Raw genomic sequence first — 14,871 nt, 5'->3', positions numbered from 1 at the left:
TTTCTTGCTGGGAAGAATTAAAAGTAAAAAACAATCTAAGATCCGGATTTATTTTCCTTCTATTTTTAAGTTTCCCCCTCCCCCCCCCCCCAGTAGTTAGCAAGTAGTTTGTCCCTAGTCATGCTTTGTTTTCCTTGTGAAACAAAGTCTTCGATTCTTGGGCTCTATAGGAGGACCCTGGAAGAACTTGAATGTTAGGAGGCTTGATACTTTTATATTTCTTTTGTTGGGGTAAGGCAGTCAGCAGTCTCTTATGTATGTACTTCTTTTTGAGATTTTTCCTATACATCTGTAAAGCTTGCACTTGGGATGTTCCTTCCCCTTTTTATCTGCCTCTCCATACCGTCTCCCTTGAATAAGATGAGCTTTCTGTATGCAAAAAGCAGCACAAAGTTGTAATTTTGCCTTGTTGTTGGATCTTGCTTAGCCTGGAGTAATTCTGTGTTCTTAGCTGTTGCAATGTTAGTGCCACTCACTTGAAGCTCTGTTTTTATTTTCCATCTTTGTCTGTAGGATACTTCTATTAAGAATTTGTTCCTTCTGGAATAATGGGCAAAATAGAACATAAAACTTGAATTGATTTATGTTCCTTTTATCCCAATCCAGAAACTTTTATGGAGAGTACTTGTAGTAGGAAAGACCTTGGTCAAATGATTGAAGCCCTGGTCATAGGTGTAGCAGCCTTTACTGTCGGGAGGGTGTGCAGGGGAGCAGGAATGCTGCAGGACTATGGGCAAAAGAAATGGACTTCTTGCCTTAGTCTCAGTCTGCAATTTAGTGAAGGTACTGCCTGCTTCACAGGATTTTTGAGGCTTAGTTCATTAACTTTGGAAGTAATGCTGATGGCCTCTGGAAGGTGCTGTTGAAGTATATAGTGCTTCTGCGTGCAGGCTGAATACTGTTGTTTGTTCTGGCAGTACATAGGCCCTCCACAGCTAGGGAAAGAATTACTTTTTTTTTCTTTTTTTTTTCTTTTTTTTTTTCTTTTCTTTAAAGAAAATGCAGAAGTCCTTTACTGGGGAGAATAGAAAGGGGCTTTCTGAAGAGGTGCTGAAGACGTGAAAATTCAGAGTGGTGATTGGTCACCTCTGCTTGATTGACAGGTTGCAGGGAAAAACAAAAACCCATTTGTTCTGGCTTAAAGGAACTGGAAAACAGAAAATGAGTATCAGGTAAAAATTCCTTTTTTAAAATCTTTGCAGTTCTCCTTTTAAAAAGTGGAGTTTTTACAAAAATCAAAACCTCCCCCACTCCGATAAATTAGGAGTAGGAATTACAGAAAGAGGCAGTTGCTAAGTTGTGTAATGTGGGTTGTCAATGTCAGTGTGTTTTGTAGTGGGCAGGTGTCCTGAAGCACCACAGCAGCCATTGCTATGGGCTAGCTTAGCAAAGAGGCAGAGGATTGAAACGGTGTAGTGACTAAAGCCCTGAACTGGACCCAGCTCTCTGTTTAGGTTTATTAGCAGGACATTCAAAGGGGAAGCTTTTATTTTCACTTCCTGTACTGTGCCTGCTTTGTGGATTAAGTCTGTCAGTTTCTACTACTATCAATTTGGCATCTTTCATGAGCATTACTCTAAAAATCCAATGGAAAGTGAATAGCCAAAAAAGTAAGCTGTTTTAAAGGAACTTCCATCTAGCAGTACACTACCTTGCAGATTTTATATAAATTTCAACATCAGCATCACAGTTTTGCTAATCATAATTGATAACAATTTGTTTCTGGTAACTTAATCATTTTGTATATTGATGTATTTCAGATTGAAGGACAAGGACATGGTGCAGTTTTTGACTGCAAGTGCTCTCCTGATGGGCAGCATTTTGCATGTACTGATTCTCACGGTCACCTTCTGATTTTTGGCTTTGGTTCCAGTAGCAAATATGACAAGGTACAGTACAAGATATGCGTCAAAATGTTTATCTGTTTTGAATGTGTTTATACAAACCTTGTTACAGCTTCAGCTCAAGAGAGTGCATCGTTAACTCATTTTTCAGTTATGAATGTGTGACTCCTGTTGTTGTTAACACTGTTTTCTTTCACTGTCTTTTGTTTTCAACTACAGATACATGCTGTCAAGCATGTTTTATTTGCATGGGAAATTACAAGTAAAAATAAAAAATCACCTGGTCACTCTCTGCTCAGTGAAATTAGCGAGGTTACCAGTGTCCTTTTGGATCCACCTGAATAAAGGGTAGTGGAATTGGATATAGTTAAATATTTTGCTTTAAGTATTTTTCTTGTTTCTAAGATGAAAAATGTGGGGAGGTGTAATAGAACCAACTCCTGGTATCTGTATTGAAGCACTGCGTAGTGACAATTATTTTACTGCAAATGTATTATATATTCTAGCTTAAAAAAAAAAGAAATTGTCTGCTGTGTTTCTTCTGTCAAGGAATGCCATGGTGCTTACCTGGCAATGCTCTACCATTACTGTGTGATTAAAACGTTACATCTTTATTCTAAGACTATACTCAGCATTATTCTAAGTGCAGGTGCCTTGCAGCAGACCCTCATGACTGTAAATAATTTGTGGTGGTTTGTTTTTCCCTGTTGATGAGCATGTCCTTTGAGTTGTATAGGTTACTAGTTAGGAGTCCTACTTAAGAGTTTTTCTTTTATCACCCAGAAATGAGGTGATGTCTCTTTCCTTTTCTAGGCTTAAACAGAGATATCTGTCCCAAGGTTTTCATATATGCACGTGGTATCTAGTACTTACAGGTTGTTGAAATGCTGTCTTCTGGATTTTGCTTTCTACTTGTGGATCTTTTGACTCAGACTGGCCTTAAAAGCACCATGTCAAATATTAGTGAAGAGGGGCCTGAAGAAGAGATAACAAAAGCAGTTTTAATCTTTGTCATACAAACAACTGCAATTATTTATTTTGTGTTCTAGCTCTTATTTTGATGTCAGTTACAGCAGCATTGTGTGCTAGAATATTTTATGATTATGTTTCTCAACTATAACTTGAAGCACTTATTTGGAGGCTAGCAACTGTAACCATTACTATGGCTCAATCCACCAGAGCATTTTCCCTTTCATTTCAGGGAAGACAAACAGGAGCAGAGTTACCACAGGCAAGGAAAACTGGCATTATCAGATCAGTTTTCAGGTCCTTCTGTCTTTCAGTGTTCTTATTTTTCTAAACTTTAAATCCTGATGTGATTATTGTCACTGTGTTCATTAATTAGTCTTTTTCTCTCCAATCGTTTTGGTAGTGCATAATCCCCTGAAACTCATAAATGTTGGAAATGAAGTGTGAGCAAAAAGCAATTGTCTCTGTTACGTAATTGTCTGAAAACATTCCTTGTGAGGGATTTGACGTGTTTGAAGAAAAACAATTTTCACACCTTGAATATTGCAGACCTTTTGGTCTTTGGAATTTTATCTGCAGTCTGCAAGAAAAGATAGTTCAAAAATTTGAAGTTATTTGTGATTTAAAATTGTTCTCTTCAGCTGCTACTGTTGTAATCCTGTCATTACTGACCATAGAAGAAATGGAAACACAGGATTTGCATCTCCATCTTAAATGTCAGCTTAGAAGTTACAGACCTCTTTCATTTCTTGTTCCAATTCTTCTATTTTTGTCTTCCTGCCTTATGGAGCGAAGTGAATATATAGTGGTAGGTGCTGGGGATTTGGTGCTCTGTTTTTTTGATGCCCCACCTCTCAGCTCCTTGTTTTTTGTTGGTTTAATTGGGTGCTGGTTTTAGTCTGATTTCCCAGATATCGTGTGAGAATAAGTGCTAGTAGGAAGTACAGGGTTGGTTTTATTTGTTTGTTTTGTTGGTTTGTTTTTTTTTTTGGTTTGTTTGTTTTGCTTAAAAATGGTTTCCATGCATCTTAAGGAATGATTTTTTACAGGATGAAGAAGCACGATAACCAGTTCTGCACTCTTACATTTGTGAGATCTGTTCAGGGCAATGATTCTAGCTGAAATCTTGTCAGCTTTGCTATGAGCAGGCTCTTGATTTTCAAAAAGGGACTATGCTTATTGTTCACTTTTGGCTCCTTTAGTATTTGATCCATTTAATGGAACTTGAGCCAATTTCAGACCAATTCTTTGAATTTCTGACTGCGTGAAGATCATCAGGGATGAGCTGAGCTCACAGATGAGCCCATGCACACTTCTGAAGTTCTTGCATAGATAGAAACTTCACTAGAGAGGAACAATGAACATAAAGATGCAGTACTTCCATGTTGATTGCTCAAACCACAGTTCTTTGTTTCTCGCTGACAGCTCTTGTGTGATGCATAGGTGCAGTAATGAAAAAATCTCTGCATTTGTGTATGTGTACCCATCTGGAGAAACTGAACATTCGGCATGTGTGTTGTGTAGTTACCAAAGAATTAACTATTGTACAGCTCCGACCTTGTGGAAAGTTTTCTCACCTGAAGCAAGTAGCATGAAATTCAAAGGACTTGTATGTCCTAATGATGGTATAATCTTGTGTGTGTATGTATGTATGAATTTAATCTCTAAAAGTTTATCAGGAAGCAGATCTGTTCGTTAATACTTCTGTTTGACTGCTGGACATGTTAGCAAATGAATGTAGCCATTTGAGATTCCCTAAATTCTTCTGATTTTTCTCTGGACCCAAACTAGCTTGAAGATAAGATCATTCTTGAAGTTCCAATAGGTGCTTTGAGGAGTTCTGTCCAAACCCAGGCACTGAGCCTGGGTTTTGGGTGCTGTTCTTACCATGGAGTAAAAAATTGTTTACTCTCTGCCATATCTGATTGCATTGCAGAATACAAATTAAAGGTAATGACGAAGAGGTTCCTTATGATCTTGTGTCAGAGATCATGAGGATATGCTGTGAGGATGCTGGATGTGAGAGGAAGAATTTCCAGATCTCCACTTGGTCATGAAGTTTTTTAAGCTTGGGATGTGGACAGCACTATACAACCAAATAAAACACGTTAGAGTCCATCAACATAGTAAAGCACATTAAAGTTCACAATCTGAACAATCTTACCATTGGAATCTTTCTTAGTGTGGGAAATACTTAATTGGAAAATTTGCAGTAGGTGAAAATAATATTCTACAGTTACATTCTGGGCAAAATCCTCATAAAGGACCTATACCTTTATCATGTCGAGCTAGCTGCTGAGCTGAAGGAACAGAGTTGGTAAGCATGCTTTGACTGTAATGCATCTCATTCAACCTTTGTTAACAGAGGCACTGCTTACTTTCATCCAGGGCTTCTTATTGATGAGGGATGTTGCCTTGTCCATGTGTACTTTATAAGGGTTACCCTTTGAATCCTGAAGTAAATTTTTTTTATTCTGTAGCTTTCCATGCATCTTTTGAATTTTCTTCCTGGTGTAACTTTTCTGAATTTGTGTGGGGTCCAGATCCCACATCTATTTTTCTAAATTTGCATTGTGTAAGTACATGTAGCTACTTTCTGATTCTGTAACTGACATGTTTGATTCTTTCCTCGTCTTCTTATGTCCCCTCATTGAGAATGTACACCTCTGAACATGATCTGCTCCAGATGCTCTAACACCTGCAATACTGATTTCTACATAACAGATTACAGGAAATTGTGTTATGAATTGTTCACGATAGAGCATATTCAGAAAACAGAATGTTTTCTACATGGGCACTCCTTTGACTGTGCTAGAATATCTGTCTTTTAACACCTAAGAGAATTTTTTTTTTTTTCGGGTTCTCTATGCCTTCATTCATTTGCTCAGTTATTTTTATTCTGTGCTGGAAATCTTTTTATGAGTAAATCATGATTTTATGATTTTACTTCTACTTGTTAAAAGTTAAACTGAGTGTGCATTACCAAGAGGGCTGCTTGTCAGTAAGTAGTGCTGGAATGTGTAGCATGTGTTGCCATTTGTCTTCTGTTCTCTTTTCTCCTTGTGATTCAGTGTCTTTCTGAATGCAGTGTTGAGATGTGTGTGCCAGGTGATTCCAAAATCAAAAAGGTGAAAGGTGATTCCAAAAGCCTTTTACATACTATTTGGACAACAGAATTCCTTTATCTGCAGTGTCTGTGGATTATCAACTAGAATAAATTATGAGCAAGTGGACTGAAATAATTTTGAAGTTGAAGATTTCAGCTTCAAATTAGCTTTATTTTAGCTACTGCAACTTTCTGATGTATTTTGTACTATAGTAAAAATTGTGAGTCTGACTTCTGGTGATAAAATATATGGAGTGATGCAATGAGATAAATATTTTCCTTATTCTCTTTTTCTTACACCAGAGTTCATAAGCCTGTGGCATAGTTTACATTATCAGATACGTGTATGTGAGAATTTGTGACCTTTTTATTATGTCAATGCTGTGTTCCATCGAACATCTACAAGTATGTAAAAATTGCCCCATTTGTCTGTTCAAGTGCTCTCCATAATCAAACCTGCAATTTTTTTTGTTTGTTTGTTTGTGGTGAGAATATAGAAAGTGAATGCTGGAAGATAGTCGCTTTTCCTCTGTAAGGTGAGATAAACAGAGCAGTCTTGCTTATGCTTATGACCACCAGTGACATTGATAAAAAGATTTTTGTCAGTATTTTCTTCAGTGTGTTTATTAGTAGTCTTTTTGAAAAAATACATATATGCATACATATATATATATATATATTACAAAATGACTTTGTTTACAGATAGCAGATCAGATGTTCTTTCATAGTGATTATCGGCCCCTTATCCGTGATGCCAACAACTTTGTCCTGGATGAACAAACACAGCAGGCTCCACACCTTATGCCTCCCCCATTTTTAGTTGATGTGGATGGCAACCCGCATCCTGCAAGGTATCAAAGGCTGGTTCCTGGTCGTGAAAACTGCAGGGAGGAACAGCTTATTCCTCAGATGGGAGTGACATCTTCAGGTATGGAAAACTTCAATTTGGTACATTGTAGCATTTGTGGTTGCCTGTAGATGTTATACATTTCCCCTCTCATTATGTTCTTTTTCTTCATTTTTGGGAGTAGTAGTTCATATAACATTGAAAAATTGCATTGTTCTGGCACTGATTGCTTGTGACAGACAAGTAATTGTTTGTCATCAGTCAGATTAATACTACTTGATGCTACACTATGAGTTAGCTTGGAATTTGTTTCATTTTGAAAACAGCATGATGTGGAATGAGGTTTCAGTTGATCCCTTTGGTTTAAGATATCCTACATCAAAAAGTCTAAAAGTCTGGTCTTCCTCCACAGATCAGTTGTGACAGGTAACACCTGAAAGAAGAGAAAAATATAGAACATACCAGTCTTTTTCCTCTGTAGATAAAGACAGTCATTGCACTTGAACTTCGATTTGTTACGAGAACTCTCAAGTTTTGATAAGGGTGGAAAATCTACGACATTTTTCTGAAGCCTTACAGTACACATGTACTGTACATGATGAACAGGAGTACGTTCAGTCTGTCACTGTGTAGAATACTACCTAGATGTGGTCCATGTGGATGGAAATACGGGTGGAGAAAAGGAAGCAGTTTGGTTTTTTTCTTTTTTTAAGATCAGTTTGGGGTTATTTGTAGTATTTCCAACTGTTTTCATAAGTCAGTATGTCTGCTTATGAGTTCACCGAATAAATCTGACTGCCTTGCTACACATGTCAGAGAATATCCAACTGTGGTTATACCAGAGTTCACACCATGATTTCAAACTTCTGCTGCTTCAGCGAAGTTGACTGCAACTAAACCAACTTAAAAACTGAGAGCACTCTTAAATATTTATATTCTTACTGCATAGCATAATCAGTGTGGTTTCTTTCTTGCCACAGTCAAAGCTATGTATTTTGTAGCAAAATTGCTGTAATATTAAGTATTTCATCTTTCAAAGTTTATACCGTGATATCTCTTTTGATGATACTTGGAAAATAGTTTCTGTAGCTTGTTTCTTTGAATACTTTTACCCCTCATTACGAAGCTTTGCAAGTTCTGCTTCTGTTGACAAGAATTGCCCAGGCTCCACCCCGCCGATTGAAGTTTTGATTGAAGTGTTCTGTGATGCATTTGGGCAGGCTGAGCACACAGTTCACAGAATCACAGAATTCTAGGCATTAGAAAGGACTTCTGGAGATCATCTAGTCAACCCCCCTACTAAAGCATGTCACAGTAGGTCACACAGGAAAGCGTTCAGGTGGATTTTGAATATCACCAAAGAGGGACACTCCATGACCTCTCTGGGCAGCCTGTTCCAGTGCTGTGTAACCTTTAGTTTACACTGATTAAAGGTAACAAAAGTTGTGTTAAGCTTCTGTATTTTGATTGCACTTGATCCAATTTAAACTTTTCTTGGAATTTGGGTCACCTTCACCCTGCTACAGGAAATTTAATGCAAGAACTTAAGAAAAAGTTATCCTATTTTACAAACAAGAACACCAAGGAAAAGACTATTAAAAATACGCTTAGGCAATACTTAATCGAATTATTGTGTACTGTACTTGTAAATTTGAAAGCCAAAAACTTAGATGAGCAGTTTGTGATACAAGGTTCTTTAATATTTGTGTGTTTTATTTCCACAGGATTGAATCAAGTCCTTAGTCAACAAGCAAACCAAGAAGTTAGCCCACTGGATAGCATGATTCAAAGACTTCAGCAAGAGCAAGATCAGAGACGTTCTGGGGAGGCAGGAACTAGTACTACCAGCCGGATAAACAGAGGTAAATTACACACCTGTGGTGAGGGTGTTCTGGTTTTCCAACTGAACCATCTGAAAGTTGGAAAAATGCTAATTGCATATCGTGTTGTATGATTTTGTTGAGCTACTAGAGAAGAAGTGCGGAATGATAGAACGTCATTCATTTTTCCTGTCTGTTGTTTTTCTACTTCTGCAAAACTTCATAATTCTTCACATGGCAAAACTATCTTTGTTGTGTGAAGTTGTGTGCTCACTCAGAGGATTTGCAGTGGCTGTGTTCCCTTAGGTGTAACTATTCTGCAGTTCAATCTGGAATTGCCCATCTTTTTGAAGGAAATCTGAATTGTCTCAAACAAGGAAACAGAAGGAAGAAAAAAGGAAAAGGTTACTTGTATCTCATAGTAGCTATTCCATATTTTAATGTAGATTACAGGGTAGATTTCAATGCTTAAAAAAATAAACACATTAATAATAAAATAAAAGAATCTTGATTGATAATCCATCTGAATAAGCAAGAATAATGAGTGTGAATTGTGGAAAAATGCTTGAATCTTTGCTACGATTGTGGGTGTTTGCAGGATGCTGCATGTGTAGAGTTTTTTGTTGTTGCTGTTATATTTAGGGGTTTTTTGTTTGTTTGTTTTTGATCATTAGAGTTTCTGGTTGGAAAATCTTACAGTTTGGATTCCTAGTACTTTGCAGTATTGTGGCTTTTTTTTTTTTTTGAAGGTAAAAAATTGTTTAAGGAATATACTGACTGCATGAGATCCTTTTTTTTTTTTTTTTTAAATATAAAATCATTTTAGAGAACAGTAGCACAAATTGTCTTCTTGTAAACATTTTCAAAGACATTTTATAAGAACATTGAACTAATGAGACACATGACAATTTACTTCTCTTGAGTGTTGATGCTTCCATTTCTTTTTGGAATGACTTTTTAAAATGGATTTCTGCAGCCCTATAGAACTTTGGAAGTTACAGGAATAGCTTTAATATTTGCTTTCTCCTGAAATAAAAGTAAAAAAAAAAAAACAACTTGTTCCTTCTTTCCAATCATTTTGAAATTTTCTTTGTGGGTGTTACTCTAGCAATTTCCAGTTAAGTACAACTATTGCCTTTTGATTTTTTTTTTTTTTTTAATTTGTTTTTATTTTTTTTTTAGCATCTGTAAGTTCTACCTCTGAAGTTCATTCACCACCAAATATAGGGTTAAGACGCAGTGGGCAAATTGAAGGTGTGCGTCAGATGCATAGTAATGCACCCAGAAGTGAAATAGCAACCGAGCGGGACCTTGTGGCTTGGAGCCGGAGGGTTGTGGTGCCTGAACTGTCTTCTGGTGTGGCCAGGTAAGCAAAGGTCCAGTTTGCAGAATATTTTAATTTTGCGAACTTTGTTAAATTGAACAGTGTCACAGTCCTATTTGTGCTTCTCTCTTCCGTGGACTCAATTCTTATAAAATGAGTTTGTGTGAAATAGTTCTTGTTTCCTTGACACTTGTAAAATCTTGGAATTGTACAAGTAATATGAATAAAAAATAAGGGTTCTGCAAATGGTAATTTAACTTGTAATTGCAGTAGAGTCTAACTGCCTAGGTAATTTCTGACTTGAGGCATAGCATTGTAATATGTTTTAGCTGTGTTTGTTCCTGGCATTTTTACAGCTGGAGCATTGACCCATCAAGTGCCTGAGGTGAACATCGGTTTTCAAACTTGAAATAACTTCATTTTGTTCAGTAATATGCTCTTGTGATAAATACTTTTATCAATAAGGCAAAAAACTCAACTAACTGGGTTTGGGCTGCTCCAGCTTTTTGAAATAAGATTGAAATTCTTATGTAAACAGAGGATTTTCTGAATGGTTAAATTTTGGAAATCTTCTCAAGAGAAGCTAATTAATACAGACACTAGGCTGATGTATGAAGGTGCAGGTTTTCTTTAGATTCAGAAATTGGCATCTTGTAAACAACCAAGAGAAGGGTACTTTTCAATTACATTTTTTAGATTCTGTGTATATTTTCAAGAAAGTTGCCTTTGAATTTAGATTAGTGGCTTTGGGAATTGTTAAATCAGATGTACTTTGAACAGAACACAGACACGTACTCAATTCTTGCCACTTGAAGTCTTTATCTGGAAAGGGTAATTTTGAAGCCAGTTCTGACTGTACACAAAGAAAAGACTGTTCAAAGCATGTCATAACTATTGAATGTTTATCCCATGACTTGGTAGAGAAGTGGTACTATTTTTGCTTAAAGGTTAACACCTTAATTTTCTATTTTCAGTAGGCAGGAAGAATGGAGAACAGCGAAGGGAGAAGAAGAAGTAAGGGTCTATCGATCAGAAGAGAAAAGAAAGCACGTAATGAGTCACATTCAGAGAGAGAACAAAATACCTACTTTCTCTAAGGTAAACAAACTCTGGTACTTCATCACAGTAAGAAGCATAAAATAAATGCTGTTTGTTAGGCCACGTGAGTTTACATAACTATTCTCAGTTTTAAACTTGAAAGCCGGGGTACGGGATTTTGCTTACCTCCACAGAATGAGAGCATGTGTCCATACTGATGTTTCACTATGCCCTGAATAATCTGAGATTGCTCTTAGAACTCCCCTGCATGAGAAGCGTTATGAATCCGGATCTGGGAATGTGTTTTGCTTTAGGGTGGCTGTCACTGTTGATCAATACATCTTGATGCAGATATCTAGAGTTTGACATAGTGTTCTGTGGAAATGTTCAATTAAAACTTAAGTCATAGTTCTTTAATGCATTTAAGTTAGTCTCCAATTGAAGAATTGGGTATTTTCTGTCTTGCTGGGCTAATGAGCGTAATGCAAATTTTTGTGGGATTTCTTAAATCATGCATTTTGCTGAACCAAGGATGTATCTTTCAGAAAAGAGTAAAAGGGGAAAGAAGAACTAGAAGGGAGCAGGCTGTGCTACAAATAAACTGTCATCATAATTGACTTGATGTTTTCATAAACCTTTGAAAAAAAGTTAATCTTATCAGCCTTTATAGCAGTAAGAAAATGAAGGCTGTGTATTCTGTATTTACAAAAATGACTTTACGTCTTGTTAATTTAGAAATCACTTTTATGCGTGCATCACATTCTCTTTATGCTCTTATAACCAACCAATAATTTAGCATTTATTTAAGTTAAATAACCAACCAGAATCTGTAATGAAAGAAGTAAATGTTAAACAAATGGAAAGGAGAACGCATACTTTGGTTTCTGTAATATTCTAGAAGAGACTATAATTAAGGTCTTAGGAAAATACATGCCTCCAGGATTGCTTGCAAGTTGTCCACTGAAAAGTAAAAAATCATGAAGTCAAATGTGGAAAAATCGAAGAAACCAAATGTATAAATACTGCGCAGCTATTGACCACACACTTAATTCCTGTGATATATAATTAACGTTCTTAAATTTCAGATGCTGAGTACTGCTTTCAATTTCTTTCTCAAATTTCTTGCATTTAAATTACATGCTTTGCAATTAAGTGTTTGCTCAAGAATAGTTGAACTTTTTTTTCCTGCAATTTATCTGCCAAATTTATTATCCAGAGATATGAAGCTATTTGTCCTTCATGGTTTTGGAGGTGGTCATGGCAGAATATCATAAAATTTAATAACTCTTTCTCTCAGAAACAATGGAAGCTGGGCCTCACTAATTTTAATAAAGTTGAACTGAGGGGATGCATTTTAATACTTAATTGTAGAGTTTCTTCCTGCTTACGTAAGCTATGGCTCAGTCAAAAGGTCTATCCTCTGAGAATTTCTACTGGCTTACCCTTGTATTTCTAATGGGTTTATAGTTCTCTTAAAATATCACTAGAGCATAAGAACAGTAGAATAGACTAGTTGGTCTGGAATTTTGGTTTCAGCAATTGCATTTATTACATCTTCGAAAGAAAGAAAAGAATATAGCTGTTGTCCTATGTATTGTAGATATTTATTCCCTTACAGTCCTACAGAGGAAAATGTAGCTTTGGAAAAACTTTTATCATTTTCTTATGTTAACCCAGAGAAGAGTGTACTCTTCATTTATCTCGGGTCTGAAAGATGTGTGATCTGGATTTTTATGCCCAGAATGTATGGGTTATGGGTGAGGTAACTTGGCCACCCCATTAGGCACTTTCCACCTTTATTCTGAGGAAAGAGCAGACAGTCAAGATCTCTGCTTTTTAGTATGTGAAGTTTTCCATTTAATAATTCTTGATGAATTCAGTAATCCAGTTACAGAAATCCTTCTGGTACCACACATGATACTTCTTTTTCATGAAATGTTGGAAAAGAAAACTGATAGTTTGTTTATTCTTTGTTAAATCTTTCTTACTGGAGGACTTGAGTTGATGAGAAACATAATGATGATTAAAATCCCTTGAAATAAGCGTCAGGGGGACTCAGATGTAAGTAGATATCAAATGGACCTGAAGTAAGCAGATCTGCAGGGAGAAAATGCTGCTTGATCCCAATTGGTTAAGTTTTCCAGTTAGATAAAATGCTGTGATTTTAGTATTTTTCATTGCTGCATACAGTTAGCATGAGTACATTCTTGCTTTGTAGAGTCAAAACAGTAGGAATGGTCATGTGAATTTGTCATCTTCTGTAATGGCAGTAATAAAATGAAGGACAAAGGAAGCAAAGCAAGACTGATCTCATTTCAAAAACTGTAGTGAGGTATTTTTTTTTAATGGAAATTAACTCAGCAGCTCTTCTGTTGCGATTCTTTACAGTGACTGTGTGGCTTTAATTACAACTTGTGTTCTTGAAGATAGAACTAGAAAATACCATTTAAATCTTTCTGATCTTTCAGAAAAAGCAGATTTTGATACTCATGCCTTGTAATTTATATTACAGTGATGTTGAGACTGCAACGTTTTTTGTAGCTTAGCAAATTCTTAAGAGTTTTGTGAGAGAGCTTATGGTCGAAAGAAGATGGGGATCACTTTAAGCATAATACTGGGGAAACATTACTTTCCAGTAATATTCAATCCTAAAAGTTACAGCATAAAGAATTGTAGAATATATGTCATTCTACAGTAACGTCAGCTAATCTAGAAAAAGGTTAAACATTGTACTCATTAAATTTCAGTTATATTTGTGCAGGAGGAAATACTGTTTTTATATCAACCTGTGAAATTTCTGTTTGTCATATAATAATGATAAAATAATATTTTCTTAATAAAATGACTCAGAAATATTGAAAAAAAAAAAGATGGAAAGGAGAGCAGGAGCCAACTGTGTAGCATTTTGGGTTTCAAGCCAAAGTGTAGATTGATAGGGAAAAACAGAAAGCATCTATAATAACTTTTAAAGGAAATTCCAAAGTCTTATTACACATTTTTATTTCAGAGCGTGGTGAAAGTCAGTTGTGAATAACATATTTAATAATACCTGTAGCTTTGCTTAAAGTCTAGTATTTGGCAAACCATTTTTTTAAATTTATAGTGTATCAAATATAACATTGGGAAAAGTGTACACAGGCAAAGAAAAAAATCCAAAGCACCCACAACCCGAAGTTTCCTTTCTTTGTCTTAAGAAGGCTGTGAGCATCTGTTGATATTGGGGTTCTAATATTGGACACTTGCTTGTGACCGACTGCTGCTTAATTTGCTAATTCCTGTTGTAAGAAGGCAGGAATGATTCTCTGAGCACATCCTGCTGGTGAAGAAACAATATGATAGCTTATCAAGATTTCTGCAACTCTTATAAAAGCATAGTAATGCTGTGCTTCCTTGTGGAGTCAAGGTCTTAAGGATAGTAGAAGGCAGTGCTTTAATTTGGAAGTTGCTAGGACATCTCTGAGTTTTCACTGTATTAGTGGGTCTTCAGAAATGGTGTTAAGAAGTCCTTCAGCTCTGTCCAGATGATATGTATCTGTCCCTTTCAAATACAGGAAATACCATCACTTGTATTTCACAGAAAAATTGTTCTGACAGAAGCTGTAGTTTCTAATGTATCAATAGATGTGCTGTAATACGGAATGGAAGCCTTGGGTATGATACAAGGTATTTGTCAGCATGTGTGAGAGTTCATCAAAGTATACAGAGAGAGTGAGAGTGATGATTGAACCTCAAATCATAGGTAATCTTGGCTTTATTTTCTAACTTCCCATTAGATTTGAGAGTGCAATTTCAAGCTCTTTTCTTTGGAATATCTATTGAAAAAAAAAAAAACCTATCAGCTGTGTTCCCTCAGCCATTGTTTGGTCATAGTTTCCATTTTGGCAAAAAAAAAAAAAAAAAAAAAAAAAAAAAAAAAAAAAAAA

The 14,871-nt window shown here is 36.1% G+C and overlaps 1 protein-coding gene across 1 annotated transcript in view; it reads left to right on the top strand.

Moving 5' to 3' along the window:
• LOC122183081 (pleckstrin homology domain interacting protein) overlaps positions 1-14,871 on the top strand; it is a 107,124-nt gene that overhangs the window by 53,284 nt on the left and 38,969 nt on the right. The window contains 5 exon segments of the mRNA XM_042876841.1: positions 1,761-1,889; positions 6,622-6,847; positions 8,491-8,628; positions 9,769-9,952; positions 10,885-11,008. Of these exon segments, the coding sequence (XP_042732775.1) occupies positions 1,761-1,889; positions 6,622-6,847; positions 8,491-8,628; positions 9,769-9,952; positions 10,885-11,008 (801 nt within the window).

This window comes from Lagopus leucura, unplaced genomic scaffold, assembly GCF_019238085.1.
Source record: "Lagopus leucura isolate 7727_CA_CO unplaced genomic scaffold, USGS_WTPT01 Super-Scaffold_73, whole genome shotgun sequence".
NCBI lineage: Eukaryota > Metazoa > Chordata > Aves > Galliformes > Phasianidae > Lagopus > Lagopus leucura.
Note: the sequence above shows the minus strand (reverse complement) of the source record. Positions and strands in the feature narration are given on the sequence as shown.